General features: G+C 62.7%; 7 protein-coding genes across 7 annotated transcripts in view; 1 reads left to right on the forward strand and 6 right to left on the reverse strand.

The window, feature by feature from the left end:
- F751_2247 (hypothetical protein) overlaps positions 1 to 1,488 on the reverse strand; it is a gene marked incomplete at both ends in the record, with an annotated part of 5,266 nt that extends 3,778 nt beyond the window's left edge. Inside the window, 3 exons of the mRNA XM_011401645.1 lie at positions 197 to 325; positions 608 to 940; positions 1,276 to 1,488. Coding sequence (XP_011399947.1) covers positions 197 to 325; positions 608 to 940; positions 1,276 to 1,488 — 675 coding nt within the window. The remainder of the gene's footprint in view (positions 1 to 196; positions 326 to 607; positions 941 to 1,275) is intronic.
- An 893-nt stretch (positions 1,489 to 2,381) lies between these two features.
- On the reverse strand, positions 2,382 to 3,616 carry F751_2248 (hypothetical protein; the record flags this gene model as incomplete). Its single annotated transcript, XM_011401646.1, has 6 exons — positions 2,382 to 2,525; positions 2,732 to 2,815; positions 2,932 to 3,003; positions 3,119 to 3,225; positions 3,411 to 3,503; positions 3,589 to 3,616. The coding sequence occupies 6 exons, from the start codon at positions 3,614 to 3,616 to the stop codon at positions 2,382 to 2,384; spliced, it is 528 nt and encodes a 175-aa protein (XP_011399948.1).
- Positions 3,617 to 5,680: 2,064 nt separating this feature from the next.
- F751_2249 (hypothetical protein) lies at positions 5,681 to 6,044 on the forward strand (the record flags this gene model as incomplete). Its single annotated transcript, XM_011401647.1, has 2 exons — positions 5,681 to 5,878; positions 6,018 to 6,044. The coding sequence occupies 2 exons, from the start codon at positions 5,681 to 5,683 to the stop codon at positions 6,042 to 6,044; spliced, it is 225 nt and encodes a 74-aa protein (XP_011399949.1).
- A 1,254-nt stretch (positions 6,045 to 7,298) lies between these two features.
- Positions 7,299 to 10,629, reverse strand: F751_2250 (Putative acyl-CoA synthetase YngI; the record flags this gene model as incomplete). The annotated part of the gene is made up of 13 exons (XM_011401648.1): positions 7,299 to 7,387; positions 7,503 to 7,612; positions 7,777 to 7,847; positions 7,957 to 8,050; positions 8,264 to 8,393; positions 8,570 to 8,692; positions 8,821 to 8,884; positions 9,004 to 9,106; positions 9,330 to 9,432; positions 9,569 to 9,883; positions 10,072 to 10,120; positions 10,281 to 10,415; positions 10,609 to 10,629. The coding sequence occupies 13 exons, from the start codon at positions 10,627 to 10,629 to the stop codon at positions 7,299 to 7,301; spliced, it is 1,407 nt and encodes a 468-aa protein (XP_011399950.1).
- Positions 10,630 to 11,627: 998 nt separating this feature from the next.
- On the reverse strand, positions 11,628 to 17,235 carry F751_2251 (Molybdopterin biosynthesis protein CNX1; the record flags this gene model as incomplete). Its single annotated transcript, XM_011401649.1, has 15 exons — positions 11,628 to 11,873; positions 12,105 to 12,207; positions 12,400 to 12,529; positions 12,807 to 13,044; positions 13,185 to 13,289; positions 13,426 to 13,677; positions 13,778 to 13,981; positions 14,429 to 14,700; positions 14,957 to 15,116; positions 15,252 to 15,565; positions 15,928 to 15,985; positions 16,159 to 16,314; positions 16,444 to 16,564; positions 16,720 to 16,905; positions 17,024 to 17,235. 15 exons carry the CDS (start codon positions 17,233 to 17,235, stop codon positions 11,628 to 11,630), a joined length of 2,757 nt encoding a protein of 918 aa, XP_011399951.1.
- A 752-nt stretch (positions 17,236 to 17,987) lies between these two features.
- F751_2252 (hypothetical protein) lies at positions 17,988 to 18,233 on the reverse strand (the record flags this gene model as incomplete). Its single annotated transcript, XM_011401650.1, has 1 exon — positions 17,988 to 18,233. The coding sequence occupies one exon, from the start codon at positions 18,231 to 18,233 to the stop codon at positions 17,988 to 17,990; it is 246 nt and encodes an 81-aa protein (XP_011399952.1).
- Positions 18,234 to 18,740: 507 nt separating this feature from the next.
- F751_2253 (putative RING finger protein) lies at positions 18,741 to 18,995 on the reverse strand (the record flags this gene model as incomplete). Its single annotated transcript, XM_011401651.1, has 1 exon — positions 18,741 to 18,995. The coding sequence occupies one exon, from the start codon at positions 18,993 to 18,995 to the stop codon at positions 18,741 to 18,743; it is 255 nt and encodes an 84-aa protein (XP_011399953.1).
- Between the last annotated feature and the right edge of the window lie 27 nt (positions 18,996 to 19,022).

The following is a 19,022-nucleotide window of genomic DNA, read 5'->3' on the forward strand; positions in this document are numbered from 1 at the left end:
GCAGGCGCGCGGCTAGGTCGCCACGCTCGCGCTCCGACTCCAGCAGGCGCGCCTCCAGGCCCGCGATGCGCGCGCGCCAATCGTCGGTGTCTTCCGCGGCGCGCGCGGCGGCCAGCTCCGCCGCCAGGCGCGCGCGGTCGGCCTCCAGCTCGCGCCGCGCCTCGGCCCACGCCTGCTCGTCGCGCTTGTACCGCACCTCGCGCTCCGCCCAGGCCGAGGGCGGGCGGAAGGTCTTGCCGAACATGGTCTCGCTCAGGCTGGCCACCTCGCGTCGCAGGTCCTCGTTCTGCAGTGCCAGCTCCGCCAGGCGGATGGAGGTGGTGCGCTCCAGCGCCGCGGATGCCGCGGGGCTGGTGGGCGCCGGCCCGGGGCTAGCGCGCGGGCTGGCGCGCGGGCTGGCGCCGAGGGCAAAGCCTGCGGCGGGGTAGATCGGGGCGTGGCCCGGCGAGCCAAGGCCGCGCGGGCCACGCCGCGGCGACGGCGGCGGCAGCGTCGGCGCGCACGCCGCCGAGGCCGCCGCGTCGCTGTTGGGCCTCGCACCTGCGCTCGCGCCCAGGAGGGCGGCGCCCGTCCCGGCGGCCACGCCCGCGCCGGCAGCCACGCCCACCGCCGCACTCGCGGCAGCGTCCTGGGCCCGGCGCTCGGCCTCCTGGGCCCGACGCTCGGCCTCCTGCGCCCGACGCTCGGCCGCCGCCAGCCGCCGCTCCAGGTCGGCACGCTCCGCTTCCAGGTCGCCAACCCGGGCGCGGAGGGCCTCGGCCTCGCGCTTGGCGCGCTCAACCTCCTCGCCCCGCCCTGGCGCCAGCTCCCGGTCGAAGTCGTCGGCCAGGGAGGCCAGGCGGTTGGTCTCTGCCACGGCCCGCCCCACGCGGTCCTCAAGTGCGCGCTCCGCCAGCTGCTCTGCCAGGGCGTCGTGCGCCTCCTTCAGCTTCTGCGCCTCCTGCGGCGCAGCGGCGTGGGGAGGTGGTGGTGGGTTGTGGGGTAATTGCAGGGAGGCAGGGGCCAGTCTGGGCGTTTGGGGCCCCGGGCACATCGCCGCCGGCTGATGGGTCTGCGCGAATCGGGCGGTTCCCGCATCCCACACTGGCGTCCGCAGTGCTATGCACATGTTCGGCAAGCAGATGCACACACACAGTCAAACGCCCACGATTGTAGGGAGGTGGTTGCAGCCCCACTGCACTCGCTGCTCATGGCTCAGATGCGCAACCACCCCAGAGGTGTTCGCCCCCACGCCCGCACTGCAGCCCACACCCTCCCACCCCAACACACACGCACCCTGATGGCCGTTTCGGCATAGGAGCGCAGCTCCAGGTTCTCAGCCCGCAGGTCCCCGATGAGGGACTGCACGGTGGCGAAGTCGTCGTAGCCCAGCGAGGTTTTCAGCCCGTCCAGGGCGTGCACCAGGCCCTCCAGCGAGGCGGACACCACCTCCCCGCCCGCAGCGGTGGCTGATGTGGGGGTGGACACGCCACCGGACACGCTCGGCATGTCGATCTGGGGTACACGGGGCAGGTCGCCGTCGTGGCCTGAGCGGGGCTGGCGGGGCGGAGCAGCCAGCTCGAGCTCCAAATGCAGTGCCAATCACCTGGTCGCGACGAGGTAAGCCCCGCGTGAGCACTCCTTGCACGAGCTCTGATCAGTTCAAGTATGTGAGAATAGGGCGCGAGGGCAGGAGGGAATGCATTCACTCCCGGAGCTGGCCAGATCGGTACACAGGTGGTTGCTAAAGGTCGAGCAGCAGTCCGGTATCCTATACCACTGCTGAATAGCTATTTCTTATTCCCTGCACGCGTGTGTATCCCTGTCGTGCGTGACTCGTCTTGTCAACTTGGCACGACATCCATGCTCAACTACCATTCTTCCGAACCACCTCACCGGCTGCGTAACGGGGTCACCTGGGCATCTACTCCCTTGGATTTGCAAGGGCGGGATCTGGCCTCCTCCAATTGTTGACACTGCCAACGTGGCCCAAGGCTTGGACAACTGTGATGTACAGACGAGAATGAGGTTCGGAGGATGGTGCCACGTCCAGGTGTATAGTATTGGTTTCATGCAGTGAGGTGTTTTTGGAATGCTCCCATAAGATACCTCCTCCCTCTACCTTTCTTCAGACACCATCTTAACAATAGGGAGGGGAAAATGTGCACGAGCTTGAAAGATGATAATGGATATGGGGTCGATCCATGGGGTTCCACGGATGTTATTCGCAGTCAGGAATAAGAGGTGGGGCCACGTTACTCGCAGAGGATTCAGTAGCCGTGCCGGACGATAGAGCATCAGGGTTGAGGGACCCTCAAACAGTCTTCTCACAACAGCCAGACTCCCGGCACGACGGAGCGCGCCAAGGAAGCAGATGCAGTTCATGCTGACCACAGGGAGGGTTATGACTGCGGCATCGAGTGCGGAGGACGCAGCTGGGCCTGAGATTGTACATCATTATAAGACTTGGAGAGTTCCATCCGCACCAGTGCAGCCACGAGGCGCACAAAGGTGGGGATGTCGTTCTGGCAGAGCTCTGCGAGCACCTGTGGGAGGTTGCGAGGGCATGGCGATGGTGAGCTTGTTGATCGCGGCGAGGTGTGTTCCGTCGCAACAAGGCCTGGACCTGCTTACAGCCTATGAATCCAGATAAAGCTCATTCTTACAGAGAGTCTGCATGCGCACCCACATTCAGCCCGCCCCGGCCCATCCAGAGCTCTTCCTGCACCTCGTCCCATGCACAGCACCTCACCTTTGGGTGCTCACGAAAGCCCACGAGGCGTGCGGCCTTGAGCGCTTTCTTGTCCGCAAAAGGATAGATCTCGTCCCAGACAAGCTGCGTGTGCACAGGGACACAAGATTTGAGGCAGAACTGACTCCTACTCCTCCATGCGCTGGACGAGAACCGGTAGGAAGAAACTCGGAGCAATCCCTCCCTCACAATCAGCCCACCTGTGCTTCGCGGAAGAAGATGTCAACGCCGCCGTCCCCTATCCCTTTAAACTTCTTCAGCAACAGGCGCTCCTGCAGAGAGTGGGGACACATGAGCTGCGTGATGTGTGCGCCCTCGAGCTCCATGCTGCTGATACCTGCATCGCTGGGGTCAAGCCGCCCAACACGCAAGGCCCGCCCCGCCTACCTGGGCAGGGTCGCGGCCGGCCGCATCTCGAAGCTTCCCAAAGTCACCCTTGTAGTGCGTGAGCAGGAGGTGTGCATCATCCACCAGAAAGCCAGCGGTCTTGTCATCTGCATGGTTAGGACAGGGAGCACATCATGCTGCCGCACGACTGCAGACGACATGGCTTGGGGCCAAGCATTGCATTTAATGCCTCTGTTCTGCAACCCCATTCCCTTTCCCTCTCCACCCCCCCCACTACCCCTTACCTACCCCCCCCCCCCCCTCCACCCATATCTGTCGTAGCCGCTGTCACGCAGCAGCTGCCTGCACTCCTGCTTGCTGATGAGGCTCATGTCCTCTGGGCTCTCCAGCCCGGCAGAGATGAGCGCCTTGCATGCCTGGGCGCCTGCCATTTGAGAGAGGCAAGGGGGCAGGGTGACGGTGCTACAGAAGGTCTGGCAATGTGGGCGTCCCTGCTGAAAGATGCTTACATGAAGAGTAATTTTGCTGGTCATCCATTCCACTGGTTGGCCCAGGAAGATATAAATCCAACACATGTTACCTGCTTGGGACTTGATGCGGGCACTGAACAGGACAGTAGCGCAGAACCATTGCCACAGAGCGTTCTTGCCACCCTGCTGCATGTCGATCTGCAGGAGGAGTGCATCGTTGATTTGGCACGAGGAGAAGGGACAGGGTGACAATTGCAGCTGACTGCATGCTACCCATGAGGTACACCACTTGCCCCTAGCTCGTCGCAGAAGCTGCTGCCATGCTTCTGCAGGATGTGGATGACTTTTTGCTGGGACTGATGGCTCACGGCCTGTGCACTGGGACCCGCCCCATCAGGCTGCCTTGCGCCAAGAGGCTCCTGCGGCAGGGGGGCTGCAGATGCGGAGGGTGATGCCCCTGATCCACCGCCCGGTCCCTGAGCTCGTCCTCGTCTGGAAAGCCGCAGCTTTTTCAGAATGGGGAAAGCAGGGTCGATGGGGGTGCCCGCCGCTTCTTCGCCAGACAGAGCGCTGTGAGTGGGCGGGGAGTGGAGGGGAGTGGAGGGAAGGGAGGAGGGAGTAGGTGATGGGGACACCGTGGACCACGTCCGAAGCAGTCGTTCACGCCGTATCAGATCACGCGTATCTCCCGGCCAACCTCAGAAACGGGATCATAGCCGCGGATGCTTCCAGGATGGACAGTGAACTCGTGAGAATACCGACTACTATCCAATTTCGGAAGTTAGATGCATCCAAAACTCGCCCGGCGGACAAAGAAATGCAGGGGAGCTGGACTTCCCGCCTGGGGTTATTCTCGGCCGCGAGCAGGTGCGATGGTCGAATACAACCAAGTTGTGAGTCTCAAATATCACTAGGTATGCACGCGCTGCGTGCGGTACAGCCTGATCTGAGCCGTTCCGACTTCGCTGTTGCTTGGCATGGTGTGAGGGGGTCAGCACCAGCATGGCAGGAGCCTGGTAGCTGGCCGTCCCCCCGAAAATCTTCGTACGACCATGGGGCCGCGGCCCCCAGACATGATCGACCAGGCAGCATTCATTTATGTCGACTTTTTCCTTGATAGTCTACATGCATACCGCATAGCTTCTGCTTCGTTTTGAGCTCTGAAGAGCCCGATCGTTCGATGGCACTAGGGCGGATTCCTGCACAAGCCACATGCCCCATTCCCCTGAAACATGCTCAATGCTTAGGGGCTCATGCTCCTCATCTTCCATGTCTGGTACATGTATCACTCTGATCAACATGTCTTGTCGTTGACGTCCATGAACCATTCATCAGCCGCAAAGAGGCAAATCGAGTTATGAGAAGGGTCGTTCGCAGAATGCACAGCTCTTTTGCAGAATGTGCGGCTCTTTTGCAGAATGCGCGTTTGTCACTGCAAACAATAGAGATCAAAAGATGATCTAAAGCGGAGCATACAAGCACAATTGAGATGTAACGGTCGACTTGCGTCCGAAAAAGGGCCATGTGTGGATCGGTGGATGGTCCCGGGTCAAACGATTGGCCTTGCTTGTCGCAATACGCCACACGCGACGATGCCGTCCCTCCCCTCCAAGCGGACCAATGGAAACCGCAACGGGATGTTGCTACCGTGCCTTATGACACGAGGAGCTACACACGACATGCACTCACACCCAGCCCCCGGAAGGTACAGCTGATGTCCGAAAGGCCGCTTCCCCTACGCACCACCTGACAGTGAACCCATCCCCAGCATCCGTCCCCGCTTTTCCTTCTACAGTGAGACTCTAGCCATGCATCCCCACGAGCCGGCGACTGTGGGGCATTGCATCCCCATGCACCATCCCAGCCCTTCATCCACGGGGGCTGGCTCCCCATACTCGGGCGTCTTGCTTCGAAGGTAGCGCGACGGTCCGGGCTGCACGTGCATGCAGCCTGATCGTTGCACCGTAGCCTGTCTGCCATCCTGATGTACCCTATGTCTAACTTAACCGCGCAACGGGTGCCGACAGGCCTTGTGCCTATGGCTGAGATACATACCGTTACCACCCGGACCAGTTAGCACTGCGTCGGGGATGCGCGTCCCCCTACCACCCATCTCTCCACAGTTCCCTTCATGGGGAGGGCCAGGGTGACAGACTGGAGGGGGGTCCCTTTGGCACCCCCTCCCAGCCCTCGTCTCCCGGCCCCCCTGGGACCAACATCGCGTGTCCCCGCACCATGCACCGCAGTTCCTCCCCCATGGCACTGCAGTTTGTTGATCAGGGCCAGCTGTTCCCCCTGGCCTTGCCTGTGCCGCAGCTATCGTGGCAAGGTAGTCTTGATCGCCAGGGAACTGGGGTGGGCCAGCAACGGGCTTTCCGTGGGATCTCCCACCACCACGACTGCAAGACTGTTTCTCAAGTTATGGGATCCTGAGGCGCGGCATACCCCCCAATGTCACCTTAATCTAGGATCAGAGGCGCAAAGCAGCGACGTGACAGGCAGCAGCGGGCTCTCGCCCTGTGGCAGCTTTCTGGACGGCCTTGAGGACCTGTGGAGAGACGATGGTGATCTTTGCAGCCTGCTTGACACCAGCGGCTGCCTCCAGTCCGCCTCCACAAGTGCAACCAGCCACGCAGGGCACAGCAAGCCAGGTGAGGCAGAGGCGGATGAGCTTTTAAAGGGCCGTGGGGATCTTGGATGATGAGCTTGTGGTAGCTTGGAGGCCCGTTCCGGCTCTGAGGCCCTCGCGCGGCACCCTCTCTTGGCTGGGCCAGTTGCAGACTCCACACTCCTCCATGTTGCTCCAGAAAACCCACGCTGTGCGGCAGCCGCCGGGAAGCGGCGGGGTCGAGGTGCGAAGCGGAGGTACTGCTTCGCCTCCGAAGCGGAGGCTCGGGACGCCCGGCGACAGCGAAACCGGGAGACAGCCCTCCTGTCCTACAGGAAGTGAGTGGATTGGATGACCTTTCGCCAGTTCCAGCTGGGGTCCAGGATGCTGGGCCTCGTGGTATTGATGGCCACAGTGCGTGAGGGCGAGGGAAATCGAGTATCAATTGGACCCCCAGCATGTGAGCATACATGTGTTCAGCAGCTGGTCATCTGCCTCTGCATGCACCCGTCCTCGAGCGCTGGCAGCCCAGCTGGGCCTGGCTTTCCACATTCAAGCGCTGTGCCTCCCCATGTGCAGGCAGCAGCAGCGAGTGCATGGCCTGGAGGCGGAGGCTGCGGCCCTGGAAAGGCAGAATGCCGCGATGACGATGCTCCTGTCGGGCATCCTGTCGACGGGGGCCTGCCCACCGGCGGCGGCCAGCCAGGATGCGCTGGAGGTCTGGCTGGCGACACAGCTGCCTGGCGGCTGTTGACCCCTGCAGATATTCCTCCACCACGGAGGACTATTGCATTGTATCGCATGGGTGCACATTCTAGGCCATGTTGATAGACGTCCCAGAGGTGTTCCTCTCCCAATACTTGTTGCTCGCCACACTGTGAGCATGTGTGTAACGCTAGCGGTGTCCACACTGCCGACCACAGGAACGGAGCAGGGGCCAGCATGGCATCATCAAAGAACGTATCCACCGCGATTGCGACTCAAAGCACAGCCTGCAAAGGAGACTATTGCCTACTATGGGCAGCATGGGGATGGTCTATAGTCGTGCACCCAGATTTGGACCTGGTTCCTGCCACTGCAGAAACTGTGGAAAGCATGGTGGCAAAGTACGAAAACGGCTGTCAGTACCGACATAAGCTCATCACGCCGTTTCCACCGTCTCCGCCTGATCCAGGCCCAGCTCTGCGTTGGCCTGCTTCCGCATGAGGTACTTCTGCGGTTTCCCGCTCACTGTCGAGGGTGAGAAAGAAATGGGTGACATGCGTAGCGGCAGGCGGAAGGCACGGGCCTGGCAGGGCTGCCACTGATCGGGGTCCTCCCGACCAGCAAGCGATGCACCGCTCACGTGTCTGGGGGAAGGAGTGCACAAACTTGATGTAGCGGGGAACCTTGTGGCGGCTGACTCGCGCGGCAGCCCAGGCCCTTATGTCGTCCTCGCTCACAGAGGCATGGTCCCTGCGGCCCAAGCAGTGGAGAGGAGGGGTGCAAGGCGTTCTTGAGTGGCATGGCAGCGGTCAAACGTGAGGCAATCCCGGTCAAGGTCATCCATGAGGTGCTGAAACTCGACAGCTCTCCACTCCGAGGCGGCAGCAGCTCCAGCACACCGCACCGAAACTCACAGCCCGGCGCACCATGTTCTGACCCATGCACAGAGCTCCTCCCCGTATCTGGCGTCTGCCACCCCAAAGACCTGATGCCAGAAGATGGGGGGCGGTCCTGGTTGGGTTGGGACTGCTGCGAGGCAGAAGATCATGGTGATGAGGCACCCCATCCAAGACCCTCCCCTTGACCCTGCGCACATTGACTTCTGCAATGGCCGGATGGGAGTGCAGCAGCTCTTCTATCTCGCGGGGGTAAAGGTTCTCGCCCCCTCGGATGACCATGTCCTTCATCCTGTCAGGTGACGGGTACAGGAAGGGATCTCTTTCGCCCGACGGGAGTCCTTCTCAGGGGAGCAGATTTGAGTACATGGTGCTCCATGCCCCAAAGGTACCAGACAGCAGACCCCTCCACGCCTGCCATGCGTACTATAGCGAACAAAAGCAGGAGTCCTGGCCCCATTTTCCCCGACACTGGCACCCAGGGGCACTGGGGCCATCAGCACACCTGCCCACGATGTTGCAGTACCCCTCGGCGTCCAGCGTCACCAGATCCCCAGAGTGCATCCAGCCCTCTGCATCCACAGCCGCCGCAGTGGCCTCCGGGTCATCGTAGTACCCCTGCATCACCGAATAGCCTGCGTGCGGAGCAGAATTGTCGTGTCTGCAAGGACCGAAGCATGCCACGTATGAGCAGGCACTTCCTGCTAGCTTGGCACCTCTCAAGAGTCTATACTTCGTGTCATTTCTGATAAACCAGCCATCCTGCCGTCCATCCCAAACAAACTCCGCAGCAAAAGCGAGTTCGCCCCACCTCTGACGCAGAGTTCCCCGACTTCCCCAGGGGCAAGGATGCCCTGCGTCACAGGGTCGATCACCTTGGCCTCCAAGTGGGGGTGGATGTGGCCCACCGTGGAGACCCGCCGCTCAATTGGATCTGGTCGGTGGGGGGGCAAGAGCGCTTGGTCCCCACGTAAGCCATCCTAGGAGATAAAGTCCCTGCCGACCTGCCACACAGAGCTACTATGCCTGAGAAGACCATGGAACGGCCTCACCCCGGCTCACCCTGGATGCTCGTCTGGAAGGACACTGGGGATGTCTCTGTCATGCCGTAACAGATGGTGACCTCCTGTGATGAGGAAGGTGAGAAGGTGATTGGCTGGACAGAATACAAGTATCAGCGTACTAATTCCAGGATGGTAAACCCCACCCAGGTCCCCATACAAAAATGGCGTCGGTCATGCTCACACTCATGTGCATCTTGGACTGGACGCGCCGCATGACCTCCACGGGGCAGGGGCTGCCTGCCATGATGCCGGTGCGCAGGCTATCCAGGCGATACTCGCCAAAGCTGTGTGGATGGCGGGCTGGGGTCAATTTTCAGGAAAAGGGTACACTGTGGGGCCACCTGGATGCACCCAGAAAAAGGCAGACGCCTGCTTCGCGGCAGCATGGCCTCTGCCTGACTGATTGCATTCGCCCCTCACGACTGACATAGAAGGCACATGAGCTCAAATATTCCACCAAAAGAATGAGACCCCATTGCCTGACCCCTCAAGAATCTTCCTGCTCACTTGTCAAGCTCCAGCTCCCTGATGAACATGGTGGGGACGCCCAGGAGAGACGTGCAGCGCTCTGCCTGCACTGCCGCAAGGGTCCTGGCCGGATCAAAGGACGCTGCGGCATCAGGGGAAAATGGAAAGGGGGAAAAGTGGGCGCGGCCGGCAGTGCCTGCCAAGTTTCTTGGAGCTGTGGCACGAGCGTGCGGTCCCGTCCCCCCCCCCCCCCAAAAAAAAAAAGCCATGCGACCCACCTCCAGGAAAGACGATGGTCCCTCCTGTAGCCAGGGTCGCGAGGTTCCCCAGCACGGCCCCGAAGCAGTGGAACAGGGGGACGGGAATGCAGACGCGGTCGGCGGGGCCCAGTCTGCAGCCCCGCCCTATCATGTAGCCGTTGTTCAGCACGCTGTGCTGCGACAGGAGGGCGGGCTTGGGCCGCCCCGTCGTACCGCTGGTGTATTGGATGTTGTAAGGGGTGTGCAGGTCCATGCCAGCAGCCCGCGCCCGTGCCGCCTCCCGGGCGCCCGCCATGCCAGACCGCTCCAGGAACTCGTGCCAGCTGAGCAGGCCTGGGCCAGGGTTCAGGTGGGGCCATGTTAGGGGGGAGCCAGCTGAAGGTATTGATGGACACAGCCCACCGGTGCCCCAACCAAACAGCAAGAGAGCCATGGTAATCCAGGTCACAGGCACTTGGCATCGATGGCTGACCCATCGATGCCCCTTCAGGCCCTCTGCTTGCCTGGTGCACTCTCGCCACTTCCCAGCAGGACCACATGCCGCAGGGTGGGCACCTCTGCCCTGATGCTCTGTGCAGGAGTGGCTTGCGGGGCTGACTGGCGCTGCGTGCCGCACGGTCTGCCTGCAAGACCCTGTGCGCCCTCTTGTCTCGGTCCTGTGCCCGGCTCTCGGACACCCTGCAAGGCGATCCTCTCAACCCAGCTTGTGCGCTCCCAGGCTGCAATTCACCTGGAGCATGCCGACGTAGTCTGAGGCTCTCCAGCCAGGTGACATAATGAGGTGAGTCATGCCACAGCGTGCCACAGCATACTCCAGCTCAGTGGTCTGGTACGCTGGGTTCATGCTCACCAGCACGGCCCCAACCTGATGGGTTGGGAGGGCGACTCGGTGAGGCCACAGATCCACACAGCTGGCTGGGATGCGGCAGCGTCCAGGCCGCATCAGAGGAACAACGGCAATGTGCTGCTCCTGCTTGCCCACCCAGCGATTCACCCCTTCCGCTTCCCTAATGTGCACCCCCAGGGCAGCAGGCATGCCTGCCGTGGTCTTCCCTCACCTTGGCGGTGGCAAACTGCATGATCACCCATTCCTGGCAGCTGGTTGCCCAGACCCCAACCCTGTCTCCTTGCTCCACCCCAAGAGACACCAGGGCTGCGGCTGCCGTGCACGCTTCTTGCTGCAGCCCGGCATATGACAGGCGGCTGCCCTGGTGCAGGCTGACGACAGCCTCCACATCCGGCTGACGCCGTGCGAGATCGTCGAGGAGGCCCCCCAGACTGGTCTGGAGGAGGGCGGGACTCGTACAGCCCTTGACGTGGCTCTGGGTCAAGGTCAAAGTGGTTGCACCTGTTGCATTTGGATTCACACCAGGGTTGCTCAGACTCGTAGATAATGAGCCGATGCGATGACTCTGGCAAAGAAGAGGAATGGAAATGATACCTCGGAAGATGTACTAGCTCGTGGAACTGAAACAAGTACCTTGCGTAGGTGTCGCCTGGGCCGCGCTTGACGCAGCTCGCCTGGAGTTCGTACAGACAATCGTCAAGGCCTCCCTCCGTCGAACCAGAGCCCACGCAGCCCTCATCCTGACGCATGCGCACCTAAGGAGACTACTCAATCATCGGAAGTTGGGTGGAGACCTTGGCTCGCAGTGCCACCCTTCAAGAGCACTCGGTGTGTCGGAAAGACTTCCGAGATAGGCTGACGTGGCTTTCTAATGCATGGACATCTGCAATCGGTTCCCCTCCAGGAGGGTCAACATCTAACCACAAACGTGCCTCCAGTGATATCCAGGGCGGTTCTGACGCTGGGTCTGTTGCAGAGTATACCGCACGAGGACACATGCTCAAAAGCCAGGGGTTGTATCAACAGACTCATGTACTGGCATGCAACCCAGGTCACCGATGATGAGTGCTGAGACCTGCGTCCCTGCCACCAGCACGCCTTTCCTCTGCATGAAAAGGGGAAAATGTACTGAGTTCGCGAGTCTTGCAGAAAGGCAAGCATGCCAAGTTCAACGCCCCATGCTGTGGGCTTGCCGCCAAGCCCTTGCGGCACCTCTGTCTTTCAGGGGCATCATGCACTGAGCTCATTGTACCCCGGACTATGACTCACCCTGGGGATCTCCAGGAGCAGGTTGGCGGCCCGGAGACTGAGCAGGCGGCTGCTGATCTGTCCTCCCGTGGATTGTGCCACGAGTTCCCACCCATCGCCCCCCGCCATCCTTCTCCAAGACCCGATGGCGCGGTGGTACTCTGGCCTGGCGGGGTCCTGCTTTATGTCAAAGGAGAGCCTGGCATGCACTCGCCGCAGGCCTGGGTCCTGCAGGGAGGGGCGTCGAGGCTGTTGGCACGGACACATGGGACAGTGTGGGTGCAGAAGGGGATGCTTCCTAATGAGTGCTAACACCTGCGACCCAGAAAGCACACCATTGTCTTGGAGGGCTTGTTTCAGGGCTTGGGCAGCGTCTAGCACACTCCAAGTGTGAGCAGCTTAGAAGTCAGCGACCCCTTTGCTCCAACATCAGCCACCCTCTCCCAAGACTACACGTACCCCCCAGCCCTGCAGCCGTCTCAGGCAGGGAAGCACCACCAGGTTGAAAGTGACCAGGCCGCTAACTGGGTTCCCAGGCAGGCCGAAGACAAGTAGGGGGGCCCTGGGAAGCATACAGGATGATGCTCAGGAGCGATGTCCATCCTGAGGATGTCGTCTTCCATGCCATAGGCCAACGCCCCCAAGACAGACCTCGGGGGCGGCGGCCAGCATTGCAGGCACTGCGGCAAACCACAACATCTTGCCCAGGCACCAGCGAGCCTGGCCCCACCCCACCAGACCCATCTCCCCATACCTGCCCTCCCGCGGCACCTCCGCAAAGGTGAGCGGCTTGCCAGGCTTCATGCACACCTTGCCAAAGTGCACTGTGCCCTGCGCTTCCAAGAGGGGCTTGATGTAGTCACGCTGGCCCATGGACACCCCACCTGAGAGGAGCGCGGGAATGTGGGTGCATGAGAGGCCCATGCTGTGAGGAGCTGAAGCACACTGTGGGCCACGCTCCACATGCCATCAGCTGGGCTGCCTGCACCACTCACATCTCAACCTTGCTTGATACCCTCTTGCCACGCCAGTATGACCCTCAGCCCCATGTCACCCCCCATCCCTCCCTTCCCGGGGTCTGTAAACACCCACCCACACCAGTCCCCCATCGTGTACCAACCCCTTTTCCTCCAGCTCCCGTGGTCTCAAGGTGCAACCCACCCGTGATCAGCATGACGTCAGCGCCCCCATCCAGCGCCCTGCGGAATGCCGCCGTGCTTTCTTCCTCGGTGTCTCCTGCGATGCCCAGATCCTGCGTCAGCGCCCCCGCCTCGCTGACCGCCGCCATGAGCATGGCCCTGTTGGTGTCCCTGACCTGGCCCGGCCCAAGTGCAACGGCCGCCGGATCCTTGACTTCGTCACCAGTGGAAAGCACGGCCACGCGTGGCCGGGGATAGGCCTGTGGTCGAGAGTGCTAGGTAGTGTCTTCATTTTTGCTCCCCTGGCAGCGCGGGGGCAGAGCCTGCCAGGCGGCTGTGCACCTCAATGGACAGGCAGCTTCCAGCATGCCTGCATGCAGCAATGAGGCCCCAGTCCCACCTTCACGGTGACGGCCCCGGAGCCGGCTAGGATCCCGATCTCCGCGGGCAGCAGGTGATGCCCTGCCGGCAGGATGACCTCGCCCTGAGCGACATCACTCCCGATCTGGTGGTGGTAAGGGGTGGCGGCACCACATCTACTCAATAAGACAAACATGTGGCGGGCTACGCATGCGCGCATGCCATGCCCTGACTATCCGCCCCTGGAGCCCCTGTACTACCAAGGACCAATGCCTGCCTACCTGCCTCACATCATACCCCGGGCCGGGCACCTCCACGAGGATCTTGACCAGTCGCTGGCCACGATCGTCCGCTCCCTGATCCAGGGTATCCTCGATTTGGACCACGGCATCCGCCCCCTCGGGCAGCGGCCCGCCCGTACCGATGTAGGCCACGGTGCCGGGGGGGAGGGTCTCCGGCTCGGCCCCTGCAAACGCCTCAAAAGCCACGGGGTAAACGCCAGGCCCATCGACAGCCCTGACGGCATACCCGTCCTGCGATGAAGAAGTGTGGTGGACATTTGGAACACCAAAACCCAAGTCACAGACATCGGCAGGGGCGGGAGCGGGCTCCAGACTGGTCCCCTCCAGGCACCTTAATGCTGGCCCTGTACGCGGGGATCGGATCTCTGGCCAGCACATCTTCCGCCAGGGTCAGTCCTAGTGCATCGATGTAGCTGAAATCCTGGGGAGGGAGCGGCCTCGTCGCGCCCAGCGCCGTCTCGACGGCCTCCGCCACCGACACCATGGAATAGTTTGCGGCAGGTGTTCGCACCGGCTCCATGGTGGGCAGAGCAAGCTGAAGTACGTGAGATTCTCGATCCGATTCGGGTGGACAGCTATGGAGTGCACCATCGCTTAGCATGATGGTGCTGGAGGAGTCCCGGGGAGTGATCTGGCGCGCGCGCAACCGCGCACGTGCCTGCCCGGCACCCCCACCCTCCTCTCTCTCTCTGGGCATGGCCTTCCGGTACAGGGCAGGTCCATGCCCGCTTCAGATAGCAACTTTGCGGCACACAGGCGGGTCTGGAAGGCCTGGGACTCACCGCCCCCGCGCCAGGGCCGGCGGCGGCGTGTTGAGGAGGTCGTGCAGGGGGGTGCGGGGCGCGCGCCGCCGCCCCTCCTCGTCCTTCCCCGGCCCGGTGAGGGGCGTCCCCGCCCTCTGCCCCGTGCCGGGCGTCCCGCCCTCCGCCCTGCCCTGGCTGGGCGTTGCGCGTGCGCTCGGGGTGGAGGCCCCCAGCTCGACGCGCGCCGCGCGCGCGGCAAAGGCCAGGGATGACAGCGACTCCGGGGCGGAGGCTGGGTCCGGGTCCAGGCAGCACACCAGGAGCACCTTGCTAGAGCCGCAGAGCGAGTCCTGCAGCACCTGGGTCAGGCGCGAGTTGCGGAAGGGCACGTGCGGCGCGCGTGTCGCCAGCGCCGCCATCACGTCCCCCAGCGCCGACAGCGACTTGTTGATGGCCTGCGCCTCCCGCAGCTGCTGGCCCGTCACCTCGGAGCGCGCGACGCGCTCGGAACCTGCAAGGCGTTTGTGTTTGTGGGTGTGTGCGTCGGGGTGGGGTGAATGGAGGAAGAGGCGGGGGCTTCGAGGGCCGGCGGCGATGCACCTGCAGCTTGCCGGTCAGCGCGCCGATCCAGGCACCCCGAATGGGAGCCCCACCCCAGGGGGCCCTTATCAAGCGACGCAAACCTCTCGTTCACCTTGTCCAAGTCCACATCCCCGCCCACCCCCGCCCCTCCCTTCCTCCTCATCCTCCCCCCCCCCGTCAAACACCTGCTAGGTCCACCAGGTGCAGCACGCTGGCGCCGGCGAGACCGTCCGGGTCACTGGCCCGGATGGAAAGCACGGCGTGGGAGCGGGAGGAGGCGGCGTTGAGCGCGGTGCCGGCGGTGGCGCGCGCCGCGCAGCCCTCGCGCAGCAGCGCCAGCACGTCCTCGCGCCCGGCCACGGGCCGCCAGCCCAGGCCCGGCACCCGCGCCCGGCAGTCGGCCACCTGGCCCGGCCCCAGGCCCGACACCTCCAGCGCGGCGCCGGCGGCCCCGTCAGGCCCCGCCAGCAGGTCTCGCACCACGTCGCCGTACACCTCCAGCATGCCCACCTCCAGCGCACGGCGCTCGGCGCCCTCGGCCGAGGCCAGCGCGCACAGCGCGTCGGCGGCGCGCGCCGCCAGCCCCGGGTCATGCGCCGGGCCGGTGACGGTGTGCGTCTTGCCAGAACCCGTCTGGCCGTAGGCGAAGATGCAGACGTTGTGCCCGTCTGCCACCGACCGCACCAGCGGCGCCACCTCCTCGAACAGCTCAGCCTGGCTCACGCCTGCGTCTGCCACTGTGCCAAACTCAAACTCCTGCGTGCGGCGGTCGCCGCAGCGGACGCGCAGGGTGCCTGGGAAGGGGACCTCGAGAGCGCAGGGGGCGCCGGGCCCGCCCGCCAGCGGCCGCAATCTATGGGATGTTTCGAGGGGATGGGGGGGTTGGGGGGGTTGGTTCCTGAGAGATCAGGAAGTGAGGGGTTCATGGGCACAAGATGGCGCGTCGTGAAAGTGGTCCAAGGCCCGAGAGAGCCCTGCCCTATCCCTCGCCTGGCCAGCGTGGTCTGCGTCGCCGGGCATCTCATCGCGGCGGGCGGCAGTCCAGGCCCCGGGGCGCGTCAGGCCGTTTGGCAGCCATGCAATTTCCCCTCCTGGCACACCGAAACCTGCTGTCCCATCCTTCCCCCCCTCCTCCCCTCTTGCCTGCACAGAACACGGATGTTGCCGCGCAGGCTCTGCAGCTCCTCGTGCACCTTGCGCCGCTCGGCCCGCTCCTGCAGAATTGGGATGCCGGCCTTGAATGTTTGTGGTCGTGCCGGCGGCGGGCGACCCGGGCACCTCCATGCGAAGTGATCCTAGGCAGCGCCCCTCCTGAGCCCTGGTCTGACATGCCTGGGCACCCCCAAGCCCCCCAGGCCCCCTCCCCGTCCCAATCAATCCAGCAAACCTGCAGGAAGCGGGCGTGGAAGTCGTCGGCGGCCGCCAAGGCCCGCTCCAGCCGCACCCTGGTCTCGTTCAGCTCCTGGGCCAGGGCCGCGCGGCCGCTCCGCAGCAAGTCCACCTCCGCAGCCGCGGCGCGCAGGGCCTCCTGCGCCGCCGCGGCCTCGGCTGACAGGGCCGCCGCCCGCCGCTCGGCGCCGGCCTCGGCCGCTCGCAGGGCGGCCTCCAGCGCCTCCGCGCGGCCCGCCAGCTCGCCGGCCTCCCGATCGCAATTCTGCGTCGCGGCGGCCACCGCGGCGGCCAGCTCCTCCCCGGCCCGCGCCTCTGCCCGCCCCAGGGCCGTCGCCGCCTCTTCATGCGCCGCTCGCCTGGCATCCATCAGCGCGGCCTCCATGCTGGACCCAGCCAGCATCCTGTGGCGGGGTACTGGGCTTGTGATGCATAGTCTGTACACCAGCAAGCTCAAGCACTGGCCACGGAAAGAGTAGGATCAGGCACATACGGAATCTTCTCATTTGCATGCTTCACCATCACGCACACACATGCCAGTCCAGGTAGTATGACGAACCTCTCAGCCGCCGCGTTCTGGCGCTCGGCGTCCAGCTGGCGGGTCAGGTGCATGATGTGGACGGCGTCCTTCTGCACCTGCGTCCGGGCTGCATCCAGGCGGGCCTGCAGATCGGCACACGCTTCCTCCGCCTCCCGGATGCGGGCGGCGTCCTGGTTTGCCTGGGCCACCTCCTCCTCCCCGAGACTGCATGGTAGGTGGTACTCACATGATGCAGTATACTCTTCAAATCCTAAAATATATCACAGGATGCCACCTTTCGTCCTCAGGCCTCAGTTTGTGCTCAGCCCCGCCCCTTGCTCACATGTATGCCAGTCCGGAGTCGAGCCCGGCCTGAGCACGCTTCATCAGGTGGCCCAAGCGCGATGTGGCATCTGTATCGGAGCTTGATGCCCTGGAATCAAGCTCATTGGAGTATATCTGATGCTCGAGCTGCCGAATGCGGTCGACAAGCCGGAGGACCAGGGCATGGCCCGGGCCCTTGGCCTCGTCGGGGCCGATGGTCCCGGAGGCCATGGCAGAGGTGCACGCTGTGCAATCCTGCTGCTGCAACGCTCTGTTATACAAATATCAACATAAGACGAGACGCCGGCACCGGAATTGTTCTGGCATCGATCCTCGGAAGGCGCCATACTCTGTCGGACAGATGTGTTTCGTATTTGGGCGGGTCGGGGAATGAGGGAGAACACCATGGTCTGTATTTATGGAAGCTGGAGCATCGGTCTTCGCCTGCTCCCTGATCCCATGCACTGCCGAATGTATACTTCGAGCGAGCGATAGGCGTTGAAATACCAGGGTGGGTCCTGGGCACCGAGGAGCCTTTCTGTCATGCGACATTGCTGGGGGGCGCCCCTGTGTGTACAGCTCACACATTGGGAAGCACAAGCGCCCATACTGAAACGTATCGTACATCGTCCTTTTTGTAAGTAATACATACACAACCATGTCTGTGCATACAAACAATGTGACTTGCAGAAGAACAGGAAGATATAAGGATGACAGCAAGCAGCATAATGCAAGCTCCCCAATGGGTGCCAGATGTAGATGCTATACTTCGTCAGAGTACCGAATCTCGTCCACCAGATTTGCAGCATCTGCCAGCTTATGCCAAGCGTCACACTCTCCACACTGGGCGATGACCAAGCCCCGAGTCCACGCCACAGGGTTCACAGCTCGTTCCGTCCTTCCGCCTGAGAAAGCAGGTAAGAAATGCAGTGTGAGGCTCTGAACACAAGCTGGTCACCTTCAAGCAAGTGTTCAGACCTTGCTCAGAAGCTCACCACACTTGTTGCAGGTGAAGGTGACGGAGAGGGTCCTCCTGGATGGGCTGGGGTTCCGAGACTCCTCACGGGCTGCATCTCCCGGCGAGGCTGCCGCCACATCGTCGAAGGGACTCGCATCCACCGCATCGGATCTGGCCAGACTCTGCAGCACGGTGCGTGCGCGTGCACGAGGGTGTATGCTCGGGCAGGCCACTCCGGTCCTGAAGAAGTTTCTGGTGTGGCACGGCCCATGCCCGAGGAATGCCATGCTCTGGCCAGCCATGCATGGCGTGCTAACTTTGAGGGCCATTCGTCGCTGCGTCTGTGCCATGCATGGAACACACGACGACCTCAGCGTCGTCACCATGTTGGGGGATGTGTCGATGTCGAGCGGGTCTATACGTTGCACACAGGGTCCTCTCCTCAGAAGCCCAATGAAGTTTTGACTGGAAGACAACTTAACTTGATATTGTGGAAGTAGACTCTGCTTGGTCGCAGCAATGGACCTGCTGTATAGCGTGAGAAAACTCTCGCGATAGCCACGTGGCTTTTCACTTCATGCCAAGATCGACTACCCTTCGATACTCCGTATGATACAACATGATGCATCAAGAATTTGGGAGAACTGAGTCAATGCGCTTCAAGCTCAACTGATTAATATCAAGGCGTGGGATTGGATGCGGGAAGTCTCGCCCCCGTCGCACGCATCCCGCCAGCCGCCGCCGCCACCCATGCCTGTAGCTGGGCGGCCAAGGCCACTCACACAATGCGCGTGTTGTAGCCCTTGCAGGACGCGCAGCGGTGGTAGACGAAGTGGAAGGCAACCTCGCTGCGCGCGCCGCAGTCGTTGCACAGGATGGACTGGCGCCGGCCCGCGTACTCGGCCGGCAGCTGCTCCGCCTCCAGCAGGCGGTCGATCATGCGCCAGTACATCTCCAGGTTGCCCAGGCTCTTGAAGCAGAGGGGGCAGGTGTAGGCGTAGCGTGTGTAGGCCGCGAAGCAGTGGGAGTGCATGAAGTGTCCGCGAGGGCAGCTCCTGGA

Source organism: Auxenochlorella protothecoides (genome assembly GCF_000733215.1).
Source record: "Auxenochlorella protothecoides strain 0710 unplaced genomic scaffold scaffold21, whole genome shotgun sequence".
Taxonomy (NCBI): Eukaryota; Viridiplantae; Chlorophyta; class Trebouxiophyceae; order Chlorellales; family Chlorellaceae; genus Auxenochlorella; species Auxenochlorella protothecoides.